Consider the following 26,966-nt stretch of genomic DNA (forward strand, 5'->3'; position numbering starts at 1 on the left):
AATAAAGAAATCTTGGTTTTTTTGTTTTTGAAAAGTTCAAAGATGTAAATCAAAACTTAAATTTAAATTCTTGTATAAACTAGATGAAAGAAATATGCTTTTTTTCTGTAAATTATTAAGAACATAATTTTGTTTATAGATGTTAATGCCATTAAAATAGTCTATTTAACTATTTAACGATTAGTTTCTGTCGTTTCTGAGTTAAGAAGAATAGTACTTGAAAAGTCTTGTATAAAATATATAAAATGGCAAAATAAATATGAAATATTTAATAATTTAATAATGAACTATAGTGACCCCTTAATATGATTTAATAACTGATGATTATTGATTAGTCCTTTTCATTAAATTAATTAATTTTATATGCAAATTAACGCTAATATAAAATATTTTAATGGATTTAATAGTTATTCATTTATTTTGTTTGAAAATCATTACATAATACAGTCTCCAGTTTTTACTAAAACATAATTATTTATTGATTTATTTTAGGTTTCCCTATAAATAATATTGATACAGTAGTTATAAGTAGGGCTCAGTACTTAAATCATTTGCTTATTTTTATAGATTGACTTAAAATGTAGCAGAGTGTTAGATAAATGTATGTAATGTTACAACTTACAACACGTTCAATAATGCAATTTTAAAGTGTTTTTCTTAAAAAAAATATGCTTATTTCCAGTTTTTTTGATTATTTTTGTTGTTTTAACCAGTTTTTTTACTTTTTTATGGTTTTCTCTTGCAAAGTTGTTTTTGATAGAATTAAAATTAAAATTAATTCTTATTTTATCCCCGGGATATAAAGATTTATTTATTTTCTTAATTTTTAAGTTAGAAACTTTTCCTAATCATTTTTAGTTATCTTTAACTATATTATTTTTAAAACAATTACAAATTATATCTAATACCTAATTCATCACGTAAATAATTAAATATTTTTAAACGTTTATTTTAATGATTTTAAGTGCTATAATTCCCATGTGTTAGTAATACGAAATAATGTATTGTTTAAATTAATTATTTACACAATATCTATAGATTAGACAATGCTTATGAAGAATAAATAAATAAAATATACCATATACGCGTATGCATAATCACGTAGTTTTATGAACTATAAAACTTATTATAATGATTCATGGTTAAAGATATTGCATATTTTTTCCTAAAAACGTAACATATAATATTAATATTTTTTATTATTTGCTAAACCGGAGTAAGTGGCAATTGATTCAATAGAAGCAATCGTGTAGCTTTTTTCAAGACGTTTTTAGTCAGAATTAATTTGTTTCCAATTAAAAATATGGAACTCCTCTCAACATGAAACGACGCACCTACATTTAATCTACATAGTTTTAAGTACAAATACCTCACTATTTTTTCAGTAAAAATGTATTATAATACTAGTGTTTATGGAGCATTATTTTATTTTCTTAATCTTATAACTAAAATAGTTTTGTATTGTTATGTTTTTTTTTGAGAATGCATATATGAAATTTCCCGGTTATTTTTGAACTGTAAAAAAAATACTATTAGGAATATAATGTTGTAGGAATAGTGAAGACAATATTTTATTTGAATAAAAATAAATCTAGAAACATTTTTAATTTAAAATGAGACAAAAATTATCATTTTATTGTAATAAATGTATCAGCTTGGAACAATATTTAAATTTTAGTTACATATAATTTTTAATTAGGACGTAACAATCACTTGTACAACGAATGAACTAATAAACTTATACAATTTATAAACTAGATCTAAAATTGTTAAGAATTAGGTGTTTAGGTGTTATGATTACAAAAATATTAGTCATAAAAAAAAATAAACAATAAAATGCTAATGAATTTACATCCATGTATAATTTGTCAACTATAATTAGTAATAATCTCCAACTATTTATTTTTGGCATTTGTGTATAAATATAGAATAATTCATAAAGTACAATAATAGTGAATTAACTACTCCTTCCATTATATATATATATATATATATATATATATATAAGATCCATTAAAGAGGTACTGGACAAAATCAAAATGTCGATACACCATAGTTCCAAGTATTATGGACAACTAATAAAAACAAATTTTGATCATAGTTATTCAATTTGTCCGATTTTAATTTAATATTATATTCTATACATTTTAGACAAAAAAGCATTTTATCTAAAACTGAATAAATGTATTATTGAATCTTGATGAAATAATACAAATTGAAGGTTTAATTTTTCTTTTAATTTATTAATATTCATTGTTTAATGCATAAAAAAAATTGTTAAAACATCCATCTAGAACATCCATTATTTTACCATAGCAATAGACTATCGCCTACTTACATCCCCCCTCCCTAAAAAATTGCATTTATAATACATAACTAAATATCATATTAATAATGCCGATGTTATTTAGTTAAAGGCATTTAAAAACAAATGAATGATCCAAAGTCAATACAAAAAATAAATAAATGCAATAGAACTCTTAATGGTTATTTTAAAATTTAAAGAACAGTATTTAAATACACAATAAGCGAAATTTATCGAATAAAATACTACTGATTCCAGTAATTATTTTTGTTAATATATGATATTATGCATATAATTTTTTTTTTCAATAGCAATACTGAATCTCAAATGTTAAAATGCCTAAAGCAAAACATTAAGGACAAAATAAATTTACATCTAAATAATACATTGATTTATATATAATAAATTTAGTATCTATCAAAGTTAATTTAAATAATAATAAATACAGATATTACTTAGACAATAATAATTTATAATCTAAACTAGATTTATATACATTTACTGACTATCAGAGCGGGTATGAGGGACGGGGTAAAAATTTGAAATGTAAACTAAAATGATTGAACCTTTACAAATCACTCACTAAAAGTAGAAAAAACATTTAACACACAAATACAACAATATAACAACACATAAAAAATAAAAGTAGTAAACGCATAATACGAGCAAAATATAATTATTATACGGTTATACATTTAAGGTAAAAGGTACCATAGCTGAATAATTGTAGGAGTAAGATTAAAAATAGTAGCCAAATAGAAGCTTTAATATGCTTTCAAATGGCACAAAAAAAATGTATTACCTCACATAGGTGTAAACACTTAGTATAAAAATTTAAAGGCACTTGTTACACATTAATTAATTAATGAGTATTTTTTCAAGGTTCAATATAATCACACTATAAATAAATTTTGAATGAACCTATTAAATTCGTAACGATTTCTCAATCAGTCAAATTCATGTTATTATCAGCACGGATAATTGTGATAATATTTTCTAAACTTGACGTTCACGGAGAGTAAAAAAAATAAACATTCAAAAACTTAAGAGTGGTTTTTAGTTTATAAAATAATTTTGTTATAAGAACTAGTCGTTGCAGCGCGTTTCGTGACGGTCGGTCAAAACCCAACTTTAAATCTCATTTGTATAGATAAACAAAGACATAAAAACATAAAATAGAATCACAAAAATCCAGAAACTGTACTTATAGATTCTAGGTCTTGTCATGATCTCCTGGCGCTTACGACGGTGCGGCACTCACAAGGGTCTGGTAAAATTGGCAGGGAACATTTTTTTCTCTCCTGTGTTTTCTTTGATACCAATCAACCAGCCCTCTTCCTGCATGTTCATAGAAGAAAAACAAAAACAAATCGTCATTACTTGTCTTTTACACACTATAAGTACTCCAAAACTGGGCACTCAACAGTTAGAAAATTATTTAATATCCTAACTTAATTTAGTAGTACAAAACTATGAATCATTTTATCTCGAGGCATTAAAAATTAAAAACTAAATAGTTATTTTTCAGTATATCAGAAATCAACAACATCATAATAATACATAATTTTGACGAATTTTATTCTTTAAATGTTTATTGTGATTAAATTGTGCATATGGAATCCAGTTATTTAATGATATTATCTGAAGTGGTTCAGTGAGTAAAAAATATTCTAAATTATTACTATTATAAAAACTTAATCAATATCTAAAATAGTTTGTGTAGATAAATGTATCATTATTTTTATTTGTAAATTAATAAAACAATTTATATATAAAAAAAAAAGAATAATTTTATTTGCTGGAAGTAAAATTTAACGCTGTTTAATATTATTTCAAAATATATTTTGAAGTGCAACTAGGTTTAAATTATTTCAATAAATAAACGTTCAAACTTTAGAAAAGTAATAGATATCTAATAACTTTTTTCCTACAGTGAGTTATATTTATCTCAAATAACTTATAGGTAATTTAACGTAGTTGAAAACTTTAAAAATTTAAATCTAATTTTATTATTTGATTTTTATAATAAGAGTATTAACAAATAAAAACAAAAATCAACTAACTTGCCCAGATTTGCTAAATAGTAATTTAATTTATTTTAATAAATTAATAACACCAACAACCAAACAGTGTATCGATATTTAGTGTCAATAACCGTAGTTCAATTTGAACATAACAGTATACTCGCCTGAGTTTCTGGATCGTCGTAAGGTACTACACTGATGATCTCGCCCTTCTCGAACGATAGCTCGTCCGTGTCTTCAGCATCATACTTGTAAGTTGCGACCACTCTGTACAACACTCCGGGTGGCAAGTTGTCCGTAGTAGCTCCTGCAAAAAACGGCATATGATAACAATACAAAATTATACTATATTACCATCTTCGGGTGAATCACACAATCGGAGTAGAAAAACCGTGCAAGGACGTGTACGCCACGCAGTTGTTTTTCGAACCGATCGGTTCGGACATCGGACAGTTATGAATTTATGATATTATAATCGATTAATAAAGCGGTTATGAAAAAAAAATTAATGAAAACGTCGCGAAGTCAAGTCATGTAATATTATTACAGGAATTACTATTTTAAACCATTGTATGGTACCTGGCGGTATATCGATCTCGATGTTTTTGTTAGTGCCATTCTCGTGCCTGACTGGCGCAACACCGTTTACAGGCGATGAGCTGCTTTTGCCGTTAACTAAAGGTTGTTGCTGTTGTTGTTGTTGTTGTTGTTGCTGTAGCGGTGGTGGTGACGAAGACGCCAGTTCGTCTTCTAACAGTGTTTTTGATGCCACCGATGACACTTCGTTGTTACTGCTGTCGGGCTGCGATGACGGTGATTTACTACTACTTACGAATGCAGTGTTTTGAGGGGATGCGGGTGACGAAGGCGGGGATTTCGCAACGTCTTCTTCTACATATCACACACACGGTTTAGTTTTCACACGAAAATCATTAGTTAGAAAAAACGGTATACTACGTAATAAATAATTATGGTAAATTATAATATTATAGGCACAAACTCTTTAAAAATATTAAAATGATGCTTTAACAATTTAACACCAAACAAAATTTCCAGAGTACATCTAGCCTCGTTTAAACGAGTTAAAAATCAAGATTTAAGAACAAACGATGATAAAAAAAATATGGACAATATTTAATTGCATACAAGTATGATTTTATGTAAATTTAACAAAGAAAATGTTTATAAAAGTTAGGTTTGTTTTAACGTTAACTAAGTATAAATGAAAACGAATTAATCATGACAATATTATAATAGGTATAATGCTATTATATGATTCGTAAGGTCATATCTCTAGTTCATTGAAGAGTAATAATGATTATAAACTCTGTTCAACGACTCAAAATGAAAAAAAGCTCTAGAATTTGCACCTATAGATATTATTATTATAATTAATTCAATAACGCTTTAACATAATATTATAAACTATATACGAAAGCTAAAAACGATAAAAGAATTTTTAAATATTAAGTATAATTACCATTCATGGATATCGGAGACACGGGCGACTGTGATCTACACAAAACGAAATAGACAATTAATTTCGTGATATTATATTGAAATTAGTTCATTTTTTTCATATATATTAAACATTATACATATATACAGGTATGTATTACAACTCAGGAGTGGTCTGACTTGGCGCAGTGACCAGTGGGGACCGCATATCATTAAGTCTACCCATAGGGTACAACACACTATAGGTACCTACAGCGTATCAGGCATAATATTTTTATATTTTAATATTCATATATGTATACTTACGCAGATTGAATGTTGTTGGCGACATTGTTTGAGGGCTTTTTGTTTCCTAAGAAATAATTCAGCATCTTTGACTGGTGTTGATAATCCGTGGCTAATTTGTCGACGATTGATTCCATTTCAGAAAACACCTGACAAAACGTGCGAACCAAAATTATGTATTATTACACATGAATACAGTGTATTAAAATAAAATTAAAACAACAGAAATTAATTATAATACAATAATTATTATGTTTAGGGACTTATATAGGTAGCCATATAATCCAAAATATTTCATATCCACATTGGATGTAATAAAGCATAGGAGAACAATAAGTAAATACGTTTTAAAACATAAAGCGTGCGTACCTTAGATGATTCGCTATGAAATAATTGTTCAGCGGCAAAGTATGGTTGCAGATTTGTGATCAAAAATAGTACCCTTGAGTTGTACAAAGCGGGCAATTCGTCGTGCAGCTCCGTGTTTATTAGGTCGAACTTTCGCTTAACTTCATCAAACTGTTCTTTAGCTTTCATCATTTTCGCTTCGTCTTTTTTCTTGCCGGCTGCCCCAACGCCGTTATTATTAGCCAATTGATTACTGTGCCTTTGGCTGTCGTAATCGACCAGTTTCCGGTTTCGTTTGTCAATTTTTTTCTATATAAACCAGAAATACTTGTTTATTGATAAAACATGCGAGATATATGAGTGGTCATATGAATTTGATCCCAGGTTTTTATAAGTCGTTATATAGTTAAATACAGAATTATTTATGATACCTAGTATATTAGTTCGTACTAGTTCGGTCTAAATAGAAAATTTGAATAAATAAATCATCTATTTTTAACAAGTCCTTAAAATATTTTTCTAAAGCATTAATTTTTAAAATTATTATTATTATACAATATATTATTCAAATGTTTAACTGAATATATAAGTTAACCTAACAAAATATAATTAATTACCGCTATCCACAGAACTAGATCTTAATTGAATACGAAAAATTGGATGAAATGTATTTTAAATTAACTATAAAAATTGGAATCGAAAACTATAGTCTATAAGTAGTGTACTAGTGTACAGCTATAAATGGTAAAGAAAGTGTAGAAGTATAATATACTAGTAGCAGTTATTATGCAGGAAAATCTTTTATCACATGTCGCTAGAAAGAGTAATATTATCAGTCCTTACTGCTTACCCGTGTTTCGGCAAATTGGGCTTGGTACGTGTTCAACGGTATAAGCACTTGATCGGCCAACTTGTGTGTATAATCGCTCCACAGCATGTCCAAATTGTTTGAATCGGTACACATATGATCGTGTCCAACCCATTGGCTTTCGTACATCTCGTTCAACGTATCCATCAGACTTTTACTCGCCACTTGCACAGCTAAATAATAATTCAAAATACGAAATCATAAATATCAATCTATCATTGTCATTTATCTGATATACATGCATAAAAACAAATAACAATGATTGGGCGCAAGAACATAGAAAATATTAAGGTCATCGATTTGTCGAACCTTCAATGAAGCCAAAAAAAAACCACAACAAATTTATAAGTACTATTGATGTTTATAATTGTGCCAACATACCTCTAACACATCGAATATAGTTGTTGAATTCTTTTTGTAATTTATTTGCCGAATTTTGCTGTTTTGAAAAATTTTGTAAATGCTCGTTAAAAATTTCATCTTCAGTCCGATCGACTTTTCCCAAGTTTTGAAGAAACTATAATAACACACAAATATTAGATTAATGCCTAAATCAATATAATATACCTAGAACAATAATGTTAAAAATAAATTCAAACAATACATAAATAGTCACTAATAGTAATAACCAGAACTGTGAACTTAATACATTTGAGTGTATTTTCAAACAAGAAATTAAGTTCAGCCAAAATATATCAATACAAGTGTATAAATATAAACTTTTCTGAAATCCAGACATTTATTTTTTTTTAGTCACAACGCTTATCAATAAGAGAAAATTTCAATATAAAATATAAGAATTGTTTTTGAAGTTTGAATGTTATTTATAAACAAAGAATAAAATATAACTATAATAATCAAAATATTCAGTGAATAATACTATTTTATAAATGCAATAATAAAAAATTTAATTTAATTAAGCCTTATTTAAATATCTTTTAATGTATATATTAATTTATTTCATAATTTTATTCAAAATGTATTAATTTAACATATTTTTACATTTTTAGAATTTTAAGAGTATGTTTTTGCTATTTCACATTATTATTTTTTGGATCAATAATCAGTTTATAGATAGTTCAAAATATATAAACAACTTTAAAACTGATTGGTAGATGTGAAAAATTAAATTTTAAATGTAATTTTAAATTTTTTCAAAATCCTTGCTGTCTGATTTCCAAATTAGTTTACAAATCAAATATAAACAAGTAATATTTAAATAATTTATATTAGAATAACCTATATACCTATAATGGTTTTTATTTAAATTTAACAACATAAAATTAGATTTCGAGTTTTTATGGAATATTTAATTATTTTATTATGTAGATAAGCACTTACGTACTCAAAAATCAAATGTATTAAGCCAAAAAATAATGATATACTCACATTATAATTGTAAAAAACTAATTAAAGTATTTATTCAAAGTAATATATATCACAACTATAAAAGTATAAACCATCACTATGTTGTAGTGTATATTGTAAAGATAGGATTTGTTTTTAATTGGATTACGTGTTTAGTACGATTATACAAAATATATAATTGACTCTATATTATCAATATGTTCAGTAAACTAATTATGAACTAATTACTAATTACTGCGTTACAATTACGAAACAAAAAATACTACATTATAATACAGAGATTCACAAATATAATTAAACCTATATTTGAGTAGGTATTTTAAAAATCGAATAATATTCCTAAATTTGTTAGTCCAACGATATAAAAATAAGAAATGTATATGTTCAGTAGTTAAATTAACAATCGATTCAATTCGCACGTGTATTACATAAACAAATCATAAAAGTCAAACAAATACATAAACTAATTTGACCACCAGTGATTTTTATGGCAGCGCGTTTAAATAACGATTAAGTAGTAAAGTGTATATCATTAAAATAATATTATCTTTTTTTATGCCTACTATAGTATAATTTATAAGCATATACTCTAAGAATTATGTAGGTATATTAAGAGTATATTAAAAGAGTGTGTAGAAATTATGGAAACTCTATATTTACATTGCATGGAGATCTTGCAGCAGGGATATCATTTAAGTTTTATATTTGGGGTGTTTATAAGCAGACCAATCTCGTACTTCACCATCTCAAATACAAAACATAATATTCTCTCTTCTTAAAATAATCAACGATTAATCTTTTCGTAAGTATTTTTTTTAACACGAATGATTAATTAATATTTTTAGACTTTTTATCGAAAATAAAATAGATTAAAGTTAATAGTATTGTGCCTACATTATACAGTATACACATTACACATTTACACATCCGGCTAAGCAGTGTTAAAAAATATGAAACGCCCCTCGGATCACATTACATTATGATAATACATACATTTATATTTAGGTAACGATAACTGATAAGTGATAAGACCATAGTAACAGCATTGCAGTATAGTATGTTTAATTAAATTAATTGTAGCACGTTACAATAACATACAATATACATGCAACCACTACATATACATTTCAGTGTTTTCAAACTTTCTAGACACACACATATATTGTAATTTAATACCAGATATTAAATACAACGCATAAACTCAGATGTAGCATAATACATAAATAAGTTAATAATCATCTACATGGAACGCAAACATTATAATATATTTCAATAATTTTAATATTTATAACCTAATAACCTCGTAAACACGAAAACAAAAATAAAAACGTATCCCAAAACTTGATAAAAAAAAACTAATAGAATTGATTAAGTTAGACGCTATTTAGCTGGGCTAGGCAATAAATATATATATTTGTTTTATCGTTGATTCAATGAGGTGGTAACAGTTGAAGCCGAGGAGATGGATATGCCTTCTCCCAAGGAAAAACTTTTTGCGCTATGATGTACTCCAAACCAATATGTAACTAAAAAGAGAGAATGTTATGGAAATTTATTATACACAAAAATCCAAACCATAATGAGATTTTTAAATTTTATTCTGTCAATCAAATAACATTCTTGCGTTGAAATGCTTGCTTAAAATTGGTTTAAAATAATTATTATATTGTTTTCTGAGAGTATGATTATTCTTACTTTCTAGAGTATTAAATATTAGAATAAACGATATAATCTTTAGCTATAACTACTACAACACATATTTATATGTGACACTTATGTGTTGTATAATATATATATATAACTTTATAATATGTTTGTAGTTAGTAAGTTATTCGCAATTTTAGTTACACTGATATTGTAGGACTAATTGTACAGAGCTAGGAAAATATACGATTATACAATTAAAATTAAGCATATATGAATTAATATGAACATATTATTATTATTATTGTAAAGGAGATAAAAAAAGGCACGGCAAAACGAAAAATCACCTGCAGTTTCCGCGAAACATGCGACATGCGCATTCGCGTTTGAAACAACTGACATGAAAATAATATAATAAAGTAATAAACAATAAATAATAATAAAATACAAATATTATACACCTACAGAATAATTATTAAAGATTATACATCTCGTTGTTACTTGTTGTAATATCATTAGTTCATTACTAATTTTACCCAAAGCCAAACACACTTTGAAACAATTATTTTGTTAAGGTTAAAAGTTAAAGTACTGTAAACATCAATACGTTATATATTATTAACGAGTTTACCAAAAATTAAAACATGTGTGTTGATTGATATATAAACATACAGGGTGATTCATATCAAACATATTCAACCCCAACAATACATTATATCCTTTGATTCTGATATTTGAACATTTTTAAGGCATTTAAGTAGTGTCCTATAATATTAATGCTAAGTTTTATTTTAATAAGAATCTTTGAATAGTTGAATAGTTAATTCCAATAAGAATTATTCATTAGATAATTTTTTTTAACAATCGCAAATATACCAAAATCGAAATTCAAATAAATATATATAATGTTTTTAAGTTGTAATACACCTATAAAATAATATCTTAAAATGATTTATTTATATAATTATCTAAAACTTATAACGATAATAAAAAGAAAATGTATTAAATATATTTAAAAAAAATATATATATAATATATAGTTTATAGAACGCCAAGGCAGTCAATGGCATAAATTAATAATCTAAGTACTTATTTGAAAATATGGTTATTAAAGTTCTAATATGGATTCCACGAATTAGAATGTGAATTAGTGGAAAGTTAATAAAGTATACAATGGAGATGAGTATCAAACATGTTTCGTAAATCACCCTGTATAATAAATAGAATCGCATGCATGACGTATATTAGGTCGTCTAATATATATTATACAGGTACTTTTTTGTATTGTGCATATACACCTGTTTAATAATAGGTAAAATATCGTACCGACCGACTTTCACTCGTAGCAAAATCTACGATGCTTTAAATATTATCAGTTTTGTTTCTATGCAATAAATTATTATAATATTTGTCCACCCGTCGTGTATGTGGCTCATACTTTATCCTACCCGTAATATCTTGCGCAATTTTGTTTTTTTTTTGGGCGCCTACGTTAGTTTCTGATTTTATTTCAACCAAACGTAGGTTTTTTTTATGTATAGAGGCAACCACTCGCGTGGGACTCTCAATTAATATTAAACAAAGCAGACGTGTTGGATTAACGTTGTTTTATAACAAATTAAAAATATGTAGAAACGAATTTTCAGAAAAACACAAAATGACAGTTTGAATATCACACCACATCGACTCTGGATTATAATAAAATAATACACAAAGCATGATCGATGGAGGAAACCGACTATACGCGACGTGTTCCAGTTCAACGGTCCTGGAGTAAAATAAAACACATGCCTCTAATAACCCTTTATAGACGCGTTAATACGACATGCCGACATTATATTATATTATGTACATGATTATTATAAATATTATGATTATGAGTCGTGAAGGCGTATTCGTCGGCGTGTTTAAATAATGCCGATAACGCTTCAATAATAATAATAATAATAATAATGCCTTCTACAGTAACAAACGATGTTATAATCGAACTACACGAAAGTGCAAACTATCGTTTGCCTACAAATAATAAAAAGAACATTAATGCCGCGGAGTACCGACGTACTCTTGCAATTAGGTATTAATTTTTAACGACACTTGTATACATTTAATAGTGTTCAATCGAAACTACTTTACTTACCGTAAGTATAAACACGATTCGATGTATATTATATCCTAGGTGTAAAACAAGCTTCGAGATCATGTTAACATAAAACACACTTGAAGACGAGGCCAGGTATTCGATAATATAACAATGATATTCTAATATTGTTTTCCACTCGTAGGTTAAAAATGGAGATAAGTTTTAGAAGAGGAGCATATATTTTTCTTTAATTTAAGCTTATATTTAAAAAGGCAAACAAATTTTCATAACCACACTTCCCTATAAATATTTTATATATCTATATTTGTTTCCTTATCAAAAATAGTATTATACCTATTATGCAATACATAAACAAAAGTAATAATACATAAAACATAATATAAAGCACAGAAATTAATATACTAATAAATAATAAGTATCACACAAATAATATTTTTTACAATAGAAAAAAATCATAATACGAAAAACCTTTTAAATATTATTGATTCCCAAAATACCTACATAAAATATTTTTGTTTCCAAGATAAGCAGTTTCGGACCACAAATATAAAAACTATTGACAAAAGAATTAGACTAATTTATAAATAATAACAAATCGTTCCAATATTAGTTACAAAAATAATATTAACAAATAATAGGCATAAGTATGTGAATATGATTTTTTTAAGGAAGGAACTAGGGATTAAATTCCGTAGTCCTAACCTAATCAATGGTTCAACAAATAGCAGCAAAAGATAATTCATGGAACATGCATCGTTAATACACATCTAAAGACTACGATTGACAATAAACGATGGAGTGTGTAACAATTTTCAATTATTGTAATTTGAAATGCATTGGATGGCAAAGAAAACGTCGTGGTCGGATCTATACCGTAGACGCGGAAAGAACCATTTAGTATTTGTTAACGATATAATCCTGTTTGTAAAAGTGCGTCCTCTTTCGAAATGAATGTCAAAATAATTGATATTTATTAGTTGCTTATGAAGTGTGTGTATACACAAACACAACACGAGTATAATAGCTATTATATAGTATCCGCGCAGCATATTGTTGGCTGTATTATTGATGAAGCGATGTACCATTATAGAAAACATAAACTAAGATTGTAGAATAATGTATAGTGATTAGAATTTAAAATAACATTCCGGTAGCATAATTTGTAAAATAATTTATACCTAACATATAGTTATAGTGTTATACATTACACGTACCATCTTATTGCCACAGTGATCGTATCTACTATATTTACTTTAATTAACTTATTCACTGGGTGAGAACTATCTATAAATTTGTTTTAGTTTATTGTATTTTTAATAAATTATAAATGATTTAAAATATAATATTATTTTTTTTTTAATATAGATGTACAAGTAAAACAATTTTCATATCTATCGAAAATTAATAAATTTGTGATGTTTAATGATAACAAAATACACTACTTATCATTTAACCTACGCTTTACAGTAACTCCCAATTAAAGATAAAAAGATGATAAGAAACATGTTAAGAAATAAAAACACTAATAACAAAATATTACATAAAAAGTTATCTTAACTTTTAATCTAATGATTATACGTTTCGTTTGTTTTATTTTTCAGGTGAAAACGTAATATAAGTATTATTTTTGACTTATGTTTTGGCTGAACTATCGTTTATACGTAATAATCCATAAGTATATAACAAATTAATTAATAATATCTAAATCCTTATTAATAGTATATTTTATTCATTAGTTCGGGCGTTGCAGTTAATACCTACCCACCTATATTTATTTATACAAATTATATATTATTTTGAACGTAGGTACATAGAATGTGGGCATTGAACGCAAGCGAGTAATTATTAAACACCAATATATTACTATATACTCCAACTTGCAACCAACATCATTACAATAATGGTCGTAAAATTAAATACGAATGAAGTGCGTCATTGCGATTTTAGTATTATCATTAGTATTTTTTTCAAACAACAGCTATACAGTAAATTTATATACAATCACAATCGAAATGCAATCATTTAGCTGATAACTCCTATACATAAATAGGATATTAAGATCTGATTATATTTTAATCGCAATATTTTTCCTCGTAAACGTGTTCAAACTGACTTTTTTATACAGGAAACGGGGAAATTTAACACAGGCCAATATTGACAGTGCACGACGATACTATTATATAACTGTGCACAGCCAGTCGGACGACCAGGGAAAATTAAATTTAGACCGGTGTCCGCTGGACATACCATTCTGCCGACTGCCATTACGTCTCTATGCACCCAAAATAACTATAGGCCACGCGCGCACCGACGAGCCCCTCTCGTCGTGATGATGTGTATAAGCATAATATATATTCTCATCCCGCGATAGTAAAGCTGTGACTTGTATATATATATATATATATACATAATACATATATTAGCAGCGGTATATATCTGAACATACGCGCGTACGGAATTGTTAGTGTCTTTTTTTTCAACTAACAAATTTTACACATTTTTCTAAATTTTTTTCGCCACTAATTTATTGCGTTTATTAATGGAACATTAAACTTTTTATGGAGACACATTGTTTACGAATATCTGCGTTAGCCTTAGCCGTGTATTAAGCCCAAAAATATAAATAAAACTCACAAAAATCCATTCAAAACTAAATGGTCTTATATATGATATAATGGTGCAACCAGTATTCAAACATAATCCTATATTACGTACAAGCGTAAAGTAATAAACACATTTCACAGCTTATAATAAGGTGTATTATCTTAATGTCAAAGAAAGCAATACGATCAGTTAAGTGCAATCTGAGATAACTTGTTTTTATGTTATTTACTTAAAGTTATTAGAACAAAAATAAAATTGAAATAATATACAATGTACATTATACAAAATAATAAGAATGGATGATAAACATATATATATATATTAAATGTTAATTTAACGAAAAAATTATATTTTTTTAATATTATAGTATATAGGAAATGGAACTAAATGTAGTAAAATGAGGTACCTATACAGTATACATTAAATAAATAATTTATGATGTTAATATTTTTCAAATAGTAAGATAATATTTTTTCTATCTACAATATGTTATCAATACAATGGTATGCTACACTGTAAGAAATATGATTCATGCATATGAAACTCATATTATTAAGCATTTTCCAGGTTTAAAAAAAAAGTTTTTCTAATCTTTTTATACTATAATGTTAAAACTTAATCAAAAACTCTTAGTTCTAAAGATATTAAAATTCTATTACATTTTTATTGAAGAACATTATAGAACTATTATAGTGAATAGCAATAACAAAGTTGCATATTATCGTATATATCGACAATTACAGACAATTACGTGTTAATACTATACAGTCAAATGACAGCGGTTCACAAGTATACGTCCGGACACGCCCTGACGCCGAACGCACGCCAAGAATTTACCTCATCACCTTTTAAGGTCTTTGAAAGAAAAACTAAAAACTAGTTTTGATATAATAACTTCTTTAACTGTATATGGGATGATTCACCCACGTGACTCCATCCACACGTGCTCCTAGCATATGTCCACGCTTAACGACAGTGTAATTTTCGGAAAACAGATGTACAACGAAGTCAGAAAATACGTACAGTATCGCTTGTATTATAATATGAATTAAAATACATTAAAATAATATACGTAAACGGTTTTGATCGTGCTTAAGTGGTTTCAATATGTCAAACGAATATTCTGTGTATGCACTGCATACGACAGGTATAGAAGTACAATGAAGAGACTAAAGTAAAATTGAAAAACAACGAAATATGAAATATGCGTGTAGGTTTCGTCCTTGATGCAACAACGTATGTAGGTAGGCGCATAGGTACCTATATTAATATATATATATATTCATGAAATGGAGGTGTGTCTTTTGTGTACGAGTGAATATTATAATACATATTACATATATACCTACAATGACCTCATAATACTGTATTGACGAACGGAAAAACAGCAAACGACTATATAGTCTGCAGGCACCTATGAGGTAGGTGGTAGCCACTAACCAAATAATATGTGTACAGGTATTTTAATGACTATTTAGTATTTACTGTTTATACATAATACAAATAATAATACCCGTGCGGTTAAATCGTATAGACAATTTTAAATAGCCCATCAATTTTGTGTATTTTTTTAAAATGGTCATCCGTTTGAAAAATATTATAAATATAAAAAGTAATGAGTATAAATACCTATATTTAAACATTCACTACGATATAATAATATGTAAAAGATATGATACTATACGAGAGTAACTCCTTTAGACTATGGTGGTATAAAATATATAATACAATAACACCTGAACACCACGCATTTCATATAATGACAATATAATATAAAATGACGTCGATTGGGCTAGATATAACTGTTACGCGCCGATCGTCATCGAAATAGTGTCATAAATTTCCAATGTGTTCAGTTTGACTCGCAAAATGAGCAGGTGGTTAGACCTCTCACGTACGGCTGACGATAAGGCATCCGTTAGGAATATTATTGTGGACGCGGGCTGCAAACTCCTATAGCATAATATTGTGAGGTCGTTGACTGGATTATTATTATTATATAGGTATATATTATAGGTATATATCTATGCGCCGCCCGTACACTATTCGTAATTTTTTTTTAACACGACCGTTGAAAATCAGATGTAACTAAAAATTACATTGCACGCATCCGTATAGAAATTGGGCGAAAAATAAATACATAGGCCGTTGCGAAGTCACAATAATACAGTATTACATATTTTCTAACAGATACAAGTCGTACTTTAATATCGTAGGCGTTCGATTAAAAAGCGCCAAATGACATTATTTTTAAAATAATATTTTTTCCTTACAATGCATTACCTACTTATAATATATAAAACGGCAAAATTTCTTTACATTTGAATTAATAAAATATAATTTTAAACTCAAAAAACCAAGTCCATATATAAGAAAAATCATAAAATTATTCCAATGCAGCTCTCGTATAAAATTTAATTAGAAAAAATTCTTATATAAGTGCGTGTGTATGTTCATATAATATCCCTGAATACGAATATATATATATTGTATATATTTATATACGTTCTATGAGATAAAAAAAAGTTCTACGAATCGGCTTTTTATTTTTGGCTGCCTGTAACGCAAAGAGATGCCAAGTGTTCGAAGTCGAGACACTTAGTTTAGGAAATATTAGCTCCACGAGGTTTTTCACCCGCGTGTTGTACCGATTACGTTAAATAAAAAATAATAAAAAAAATACGTACAGTATATAGCTCATCTTGAGTCAAACGTCATATTTTTGTATATATGCCGAGTTCTTTATGCAACAAACGCATCATGTACCTATCAACTTAAGTAGTAAAAATTACGAGTATATATTATATATACTACATGAAAATATTACAAATTACATAACCACGTAATTTTACACCAGTTAGAAACAGTACATTAACTCGGTTTTGTGTAAACGGGATTTTCGAATAACGGTTTCTGCCAATAGACAACGACGTAAACAGCTTCATACAGCTTCTGTTTTGACCAACTATAGATAACCTATGTCAGTTGTAATATGAATACTACTTAATAAGTAATATATTATTGTTAAATCGTTCGGCGCCAGGAGTTCGGTAATATAATTGTTATACGAGAAAAATTATACTGCACAAATTACAAATGAGTCACATTATTTTTTGTACTATATTAATCCAATAGCTAGATAGCATTATTGTAACTGAATTTAGATAATCATAGACTTTTATCGCGGATATTGCACAAATTTGTCAATAAAAATACTAAGAAAACATTAAAATTAAATAATTTAAATATTATTTAAATTTTTTGCTTTAAAATATTTTAAAGAATATTTCTCCAGAAATATAAATCTATGTAGGTACTTTAATTTATTTTTATAGAATGTAGCATACGCATCTATTATAATAGCAATTAAAAAATATAATCAGTACATCATATAAATTAAATTAGAATAGTAGGTAAAAATAATAAAAAAGATTATTATGTTAATTTCCAATTAGAAGTACCTTCTTAATAATATAATATAATTGGTTATATACTTATATTAATACAATTATTAAATAATATGTACCTATAGCTTATAAAAGTTATAAATTATAATTTATTGACATAAGAAAGTAATAAAAATATTTTATGAAGTTAAAAATAATTTTATTTGCTACCTATTTATTACTTTGAGTTTTATAATGACAATATAGTAAAATAGTTTTATCTATAGTAATATCAATCATCTCCAAAGTATAAATACAAGATTTCAAGCTAAAGATGCATGCAATTTGCATGTATCATTAGATTTTGATAATAAATAGGTTTACACGAAAATTTTAAAGAGTCTGTGTATTTTTTAAGGGCTTGTCATAATATTTATTCTGTAAGCAACTGTGAATGTAGTATTAAGGAATTTTAGTCTAATATTAGGTTATTGACATGCATTATATATTTCTTTTAAGCAAATATATATACTGCAAAGCGAAAATAATTAAGTAAAAAATAAATTAAATTAATATTGATTGATAAATTATTAGAATTAATTAATTTCGCCATATCATACACAACTTTTTAGATAATTTCTAAAATGAATAAATAGATAAATAAATAAATAAAAATATAATATATAATAATATTATAGAACATTTTTGATGAAAAATAAAAATAAACAATATCAGAATTGTATATTGTAGTTCGAAATTACTAAAACTTTATAAGTTGTTTTTAAAAGTGGATTTAGTTTTTTTACGTTTTTCAACTATCACAATTTAATTAAAAATATATAAAATACGCCTCATTATTACAATTTAAACTTATATCTAAAAGACGATTCGGAGAAAAAAGCAAAAACATTTGATTTATGAGTACTATAATTAACTATATATAATATTAATAGTTTGTTTTTAGAAAGAATAAACAGTTGTTACAGCAGGTCAACGACTGTCTGAACTTTCACCCACTGACACGAATTCTAAATAATGTTACAAATTTATGTAGTTGCATCGATAGTATATATACCGAATTAGTCAAAAATAACATTTTTGAAAATTTCCCACGCTCTGGAAATGTTCGACAGAGTTCTTAAAATTCGCCATTACACAGTATTTGAGCATATTGAGAATACTATTTAATTTTTAAACCCAGTAGATAGTAAATATTAATATTATAAATACATTATACTCTATAGTTGCTTAGGAATTTCAGTTTTGAATCACAACATACAAATATCTTAATTTTAATTATATTTATGGAACGAAAAACATATACCGGTCTCGAATTGGAAAACGGTATAATGACCTTGGACCATAAGCGCACACTATTTTTGAATTAGGAATATATTTTAATTTCAAAAGACTACCTATACAAACTACAGTTGCATAACTAAAAAAGTAAACCACGCATCACTACATGGAATAATTGGTATTTAAATTGTAAATTGTAAGCTAAACAAAATTACATATATTTAAAAAAAAACATTTAACGTAGTGTATAATATCTGAGTATACTATATTGTAGTAAATAATTTACGCGAACTCATTTATATTTTTAGAGCAGTAATTAACCCCACTTATTATTTTAAACCAGAAAGATATAGGTATAGTTTAATAGCTGATAAATATATGTATATATTATTATATACTGCTTACTTGAGGAAAAACGATAAAATGCAGTCTGTATAGCACTATAGTAAATATAAAGTTGTAAAAACTGCGTCACACCTTACAACGATACGTTTCGAACCCCTGATTAATACGACGTCACCTTCATAGAAATGTGGCTTCGATAGTGTCGTTGCAGTCAACTGCATCGTGTTTGCATAGTGTTTACGATTTATCTCATAAGTAAATTCTAATAATTCTAGTGCAGTGTGAAGTATACAAGTAGTACCATTAGTGCGACTAGTACACTATATAGTACATAGTATTATTAATATATAAACCAAGTTATCTCGGACGAATTTAACTAAGATGAAAACGAGGATAAAAAGTTATACATTCATAGGTTACACGTTATATGTATATTTATTATTTACACGTACATTTTTTATTATGTTTTCATGGTTAGTGGATACTATTAATTGTTACTTAAATGAAACATATTTCAAGTTACTGCACACAACTGACACAGTGATACGAACTGGATTTAGTTCATATAATAATTAATGGATACATCTACGGTCTACATATCTAAACAAAAATTAAGTATAAATCTGATCATCTGCAGTACAACTAGTTTTGCAAACAATATGTATACAAAAATATTGTTATTTAGTGAAACATACTATGTTATAATACTGTGTGACTGTATAAATAACAAATTTTTCGTGCGTAAATCTCAGAGGTTAATAATATATTTAACATTTAGTATTACAAATCATCAATGTACAATATGCTAGAACGGCGAATGAAAAAAACAGCCTACGTTATCACCGATTACCACGCAAATTTTACAAACTATATAATATGCACGCGTTGTATTTTGAAAAACAACGGAGTCACAATAATGTATGATCGACTGCACCTCGGGGCCAAATTTCACTTTTCTTATACTTTGCGTACTTCTCTTCCGACGCCCCCGTTCAAAGCGTATATTATGATCATCATATTATACATACGGAAGTTTCGTCTTCGTGAATAACCCACTTATTGCAGGAGAAGATTGGTCGACGATAACAGGGAAACAGCGGCGGCTGATAGACATAAAGTATAAGATGTGGAATGCCATTTATAGAGAATGCGCGTGTGCAAAGAAAACCTGTCTCGCTGCCGTGGCACCAGGACCGCGGTGGGGCCGGACGTACGACCAACGACGGTTTCTCTTCCGACCAATACCCATAGGGTAATTTAGAGGTTTCTGAACCTATATTTACGAGAAGTTCCTGTTACAACTTACGACGTTTACGTGTAGTATTCTACAACTACTGTATCTTGCTGTGGCGAATTACGTCAAAACGGAAAAACGAAAAAATTGTATTTTATAAATAACTCTTTTTACACTCTCATTTCAGTTAAATTGATCTGGGGAGAAGTCGAAGTTCCAGTTACTATTGAGAAAATTCTAACACGACTATTAAAGATTTATTATAACTGCTGCACGATTTTAAAATATACACTTACAGCATAACATTATAAATATTATACTTGCGTTTTCGTACTTACTGCACGCAAAAATTCCAGGTCTGTATAAAAAATAATAATTAATCTATAAAAAAAAATTACTACCGTCGAGTTGTCTGTGTATTGATAACAGTATATGGCACTACAGTATATACGTAAAAGAAGGTTAGCAAGTTAAAACATTTTGCTGTTTTTTACCTATTTTTTTTTTTTTCATTATTTATGGGTATACGTAAGACGTATACATTGGTGGTTACTTAGTATTCGTTTGAACGCCGAAGCGTAGACAACGATTATAGAACATAACTTATATAAATAAATATATAAGCATACCTTCCACCCCACCACAGTCCATATAAGTACATTATCGAAACTAAACAATTGTAAAAAAAATATAAAAACCTATACAATTTCTGGATCTAATTTCCATTTGAAGTTTTACGGTCAAATTAATAATTATTACAAAACGATACATACCTATTACACTCTACAGTCGCTGTAACGTGCACGATATTACAATAATAACCTAGTTGCCAACAAATTATTAAATGTTATAAGATATCATGATAAATATACTATAATAACCGTGTTCGTCGAATGAAGATCTGTAGTCGTGGACCACGTATATAGTATATGTATAAACAAACTACGTGAACAACAACAATTTATAACAATGATCGCATTTAATAGAAAGTTAACAAAAGTGCATGATAATTCCCTCGCACTTTTAATTGCACATTTCTATTTTATCAAGGTCATACAGTCTCTTAAGATGTGGGTGTACTCTATACAAATTGTACAAAATTCTAAAACATAAATGTAAACTCAAATAGCAATAAAATCAAGTCTGAGTGTAAACGTAAAAACTGATATTACTATATATTAGTATAATTATACAACTCATTTCAATGTATTTTATTGATTTTCACATAAAAAGATATAATATACCAGTACAAACAATAAGTTATATTTTTAAATTTGGAAACATTCGCCATAATAGGCACATCAATATTAAGTATTTTTTTCTCGTAGTTTATTTTTCAATTAAAATTCAATGCAATACACTAATGCATTATTAAACTTGTAAGTTTCGATGGTCATGGTCACTATATGACACATATGACGGTCAAGTGTATTCGAAAAGATGAAATTTAATAGATAACGTTTTTTATTAATTTATTTAAAAAATGAGATAATAATTTTACTAGGTATGCAAAGTACACAATAATGAAAAACATATTATTTTACAAACAGCCACTTCAATCTTCGATGTTGTATTAAAGGGTATACTTGGATAAACTATAATAACCTTGACATTATTTTAAGTGCATACTGTAATAAATTATTGTTAATGAATGATGGCACATTAAATGCTCGATACAGATAGGTACCGCTATTTTGTTTTTTAAATGAAAACAAATATTATATTTTATATACAAAATAAATTCTTTTTATATTTGTTTCTAATTATACTATGTAATATTTTCAATTAGGTACACTTCGTTTTAAATTATAATAATAATAATAATAAGCCGTTATTACCATATATCAAAAATGAAATATATATATATTAATAATAGGTACAACAGAAAATAATACATAATACCATGGTATTTCTTAAATTCTTAGAATACAATTATTCATAACATAAACTTTAACCAAATTTCTCTAAATTAACTATTTATTTGAGTTTTACCTATAGGTATAAATATTGTTTGGATATTAAATCTACCTACATACAATACATACATAAAAATGAATGTATGTTTGAATAGGGCTTATAGGCTTAAAAACTACTGAACCAACTATCATCAAATTTTGCACACCCATTCCTCGAGACATGGGTGTGTTTAAAGCTTTGTTTATTAAGCCACTTATTAGGTTACTATGAGGTAATTAGTGCATGAATTTCGTTTTGGCTCACAAAAATTGAAGATATTTTTTTTATAGGGTTACCATTAGTTACGGAAATAAAAAAAATATATAGATATAGACGATATAGCATACACAAGCCCCGATATGATTCTTAAAAAATTAAAAAAGTTTAGAGAGTAGTTTGATCCGTGTTTGAAAATATGCCAAGTGTTTTATCCAATCTACTACCAACGGATCGATCATCAATAAAATAAGTTCACAAAGCAAGGTCACCCATAAAGCTAGGTTGCACAGATAGTTAAAATATGATTAAGGAAAAAAATTGTTTCATAATTTATTTAGAACTAATTCATACCTGAACTTCAATAAATTCATATATACAAATAACAAATAAATTTTACATTTTATTTTCCTACATTATATTCGTAATCCCGTCTTACATATTGTTTATTTCTAAATAATAGTTTAAAATTTGTTTAACAATTGCCAATAGATTACAAAAGTATTCAAAATAACAACATTAGTTAATGTACCTATATTAATCCGATTAGGTTAATTAACCTAATGACAAATACCAATAATAATAACTCATAAAAGAACATTTAAACGTCAAAAAAATATTATAAGTTATATTAATAATTAAATATATTAGACGAAATGCTTTACACACCATAAGTACATTTTATATAAATTATGTTACAGATCTCCTTGAATATTTAACTCAAGTAACACTTGAAAAACTATATTTTGAAAAAGATTTGCAAAATATTAAAAGGTTTGTTTTCACATGCATTGTTCTGAGACATTGTACTTTCACCTTGGAAATAATATCATATTACTATACATATCTATTATGTTGTTTTATGAGTTTAAAATCATAGATGCGAGTGAATTGCAGTAATTAAAAATAATAAATACATTTTACGCATTATGCTATATTACACACTTTCGGAATAGATCACACAATAAAATCAACCAAAAATAGAACTTTTGGAATTATATTCCGTAAATAAATATTAAATAAATAAATACGTTCAATATATTTAGTTTTCATATTTCAACTCCACCACAGATTATACAGGTGCCTGCCTAAATGTATACTATCATGTGTAGGAAACTGCGGATGAATTGAACCAGAGGAGAGTGTGAAAAAAAATTTGATAAATACGAGGATTTTTGAGGTGACATTATCATACGACGTTATGTGCGCATTTTCTGGTGCACGCCACTATACGGTCCGTCAACCAGACGGTTCAGAAATACATTTTGGCCAGTCGCCAAATTTTGGACAGTCCAAAGCGAAACGGTCATTCGACCTGAAGAATTTTTTTCTTCACGCACCCGCCCCATGCCGCCGGATCTCCCGACAATGTATATACCTCTACCGCCTGTAAGGTTATTGCCATCGTGTTAAACTGCCAAATCGGCTTTTAAAATGCGCGGAAATCGTCAGAACCATACGCTGACTGTGTTACACGCCATGACGACGATCAAATGTGATAATCCCAGGACTACTATAGTTTAATATAAACCCTCAACCGATGCTGATCTGCACACAAACTAATATATTATTTTATGAATTTAACTATGGGGTAGTAAGATAACACTGAAAATGGTAGCCATTAGCTCTTAATCTGAGGATTATTCACTATCGCCCTACAAAGTAGGGTGTTTTGATTTGGGTGACTGGGTCCGATTTTTTTAATATTCTATGTGATGGTATTAAACTATGGAACTGTGTGAATGTATAATATTATATAAGTACTTATTGAAATTTAAATAAATATATCTAAATTACTACTTTATTGTGCACAGGTAACTATTGACTTCTCATATCGGTTAAGTCGACTGAACTTCTGGTATTTCCTATACTACCTAACGAGTTCTGTCTCACATTAAAATGAGGTTTGGTACTTTGAACGCACGTAACGAAGAAATTGAATTATGATAATCGACTTACAGTACACGAATTAAGTAGAGGAAAAATCGATAGTTTTAGACCCATACGTTATAAGTACCTACCTAATTCGATTAAACGTGCGTCGTCAATAACTAAGGTTAGGATATAATGGATAATAACAATATATTATGATATACATATTACATATCGTATTGGAAGCTGGTAACGTTCCAGCGGAAGTGTACCTTCTAGCCTAATAAATAATGTAGGGCCTACGCTGTAGGTGATAAATTATAAATATTTTCACGTAGACTTTTTGTAGTATTTTTACGTTTTAATTAATATATTAAATACCTGCGTATATCACTATGCGTCGTATGTTAAAAACAAAAAATAGGCGTGCGACTGAAACATTGTAGGCGCTATTCCAATTTTTGACTAGGAGGGGGTGCTAAAATTAAAACAAAAAAGATCCACGACCGCTTTTGTCCCACGCCCCCAGCCCTCGGCCGACGATACGCGTACAACGTTATCAGAGGGGTTGTTTTCGGTAAATATCAATTAATATCTCCTCACCCCCAGCAATAAAAAAATCACAACTTTTTAGAGGAAGAGAGCCAAATGAAGAATACTCGGCCTTTTCAAATGAACGTGACGCGTCTGAGCCAACGAATAATAAAATAACAGCGAAAAATCTAGTCATTGTGATCGCATAAAAATCATTCCAATGCGTTTGAAACGCGACAGAATCGAATTCCAACGGACTTAAAAAAATGTTAATTATTGTCGTGACAACGACGTAGGTAACGCAATAACATTAATATAAATGATAAATCCTTTGTCGTGTACCAATTATCTTCGGTAACAAACAGTACCTTTACAAACAACAATAGTAAATAATGCATTAGTATCTATTACGAATACGGCACGGCGACGAAGTAAAAATAAAAAAAACACCTTAAACGTATTACATAATAAACGATTGAACCAATAAATCGTCTTACCTTTTCTTTAGCCCTTCCAGCGTGCTTGGACACGGATTTGGCGATAAGGGATCCCTTGCTCTCGGCCATGACGTTCTGACTCGGGTCACCAATGCACAACAACTGATTCATGTCGTATTGTTATGATCGCCGTCGTAGCCGCCGCCGCCGCCGCGTTATCACCGCCGCCCGACGGCCAGGGCCAGCAGCTGCTGCCGAACGCCGTCTGGTCTGAACGTAGGAACGCGTTCGCCGTGTAAATAGGTAACGACCGACCGACCGATGAAACTGGGACGACGTCCGTTTGAATGTTTCGCGCGTTTCACACGTATTCCTACACGATTTTATACAATTGACTCAATATACGATCGGTCACCGTACGATTGAATATTATTAATGTATACTGTGGTGACGGACGGCCGAAATCTCCAGCACCGACGACGAAACACCCGTGAACGGCGAGCGATACGGTTAACAGACGCGGACCGAATAGCGTCGTCACGGAGCGCGAGGAGCAGAGGCCCGCGTTCCTCATTTCTCCGCCGCCGCCCGCGATTGGTGCCCCCCGTGCAGTGAGCGTCCCCCCCGGAAAGCCGTCGGAAAACGGAACCGTAAAAAATAACAATGATGACGGAAAAAACAC

At 28.3% G+C, this 26,966-nt stretch overlaps 1 protein-coding gene across 2 annotated transcripts; it reads right to left on the reverse strand.

Annotated features, from left to right (window-relative positions):
* Positions 1–2,509: 2,509 nt before the first annotated feature.
* LOC113554241 (amphiphysin) lies at positions 2,510–26,771 on the reverse strand. 2 transcript variants are annotated; one of them, XM_026957991.1, is made up of 9 exons: positions 26,345–26,770; positions 7,670–7,805; positions 7,271–7,461; positions 6,442–6,729; positions 6,094–6,221; positions 5,810–5,844; positions 4,909–5,220; positions 4,494–4,636; positions 2,512–3,643 (listed from the first exon to the last, which is right to left on the reverse strand). In XM_026957991.1, the coding sequence occupies exons 1-9, from the start codon at positions 26,453–26,455 to the stop codon at positions 3,563–3,565; spliced, it is 1,425 nt and encodes a 474-aa protein (XP_026813792.1). In that variant the 5' UTR covers positions 26,456–26,770; the 3' UTR covers positions 2,512–3,562. The 2 variants fall into 2 exon arrangements, with proteins under 2 accessions (XP_026813794.1, XP_026813792.1); XM_026957993.1 differs by lacking the exon at positions 4,909–5,220 and having other exon boundaries at positions 2,510–3,643; positions 26,345–26,771.
* Between the last annotated feature and the right edge of the window lie 195 nt (positions 26,772–26,966).

This window comes from Rhopalosiphum maidis, chromosome 2, assembly GCF_003676215.2.
Source record: "Rhopalosiphum maidis isolate BTI-1 chromosome 2, ASM367621v3, whole genome shotgun sequence".
Taxonomy (NCBI): domain Eukaryota; kingdom Metazoa; phylum Arthropoda; class Insecta; order Hemiptera; family Aphididae; genus Rhopalosiphum; species Rhopalosiphum maidis.

What these genes read in the sequence shown, in the direction of transcription:
- LOC113554241 (XM_026957991.1), bottom strand. Translation starts at nt 26,455, where the DNA reads ATGAATCAGTTGTTGTGCATTGGTGACCCGAGTCAGAACGTCATGGCC. An exon ending in CGAGATCGATATACCGCCAG is followed by an intron (nt 4,637 to 4,908) that starts GTACCATACAAT and finishes CGTTTTTTGCAG; the next exon opens with GAGCTACTACGGACAACTTG. An exon ending in ACGACGATCCAGAAACTCAG is followed by an intron (nt 3,644 to 4,493) that starts GCGAGTATACTG and finishes ATGAACATGCAG; the next exon opens with GAAGAGGGCTGGTTGATTGG.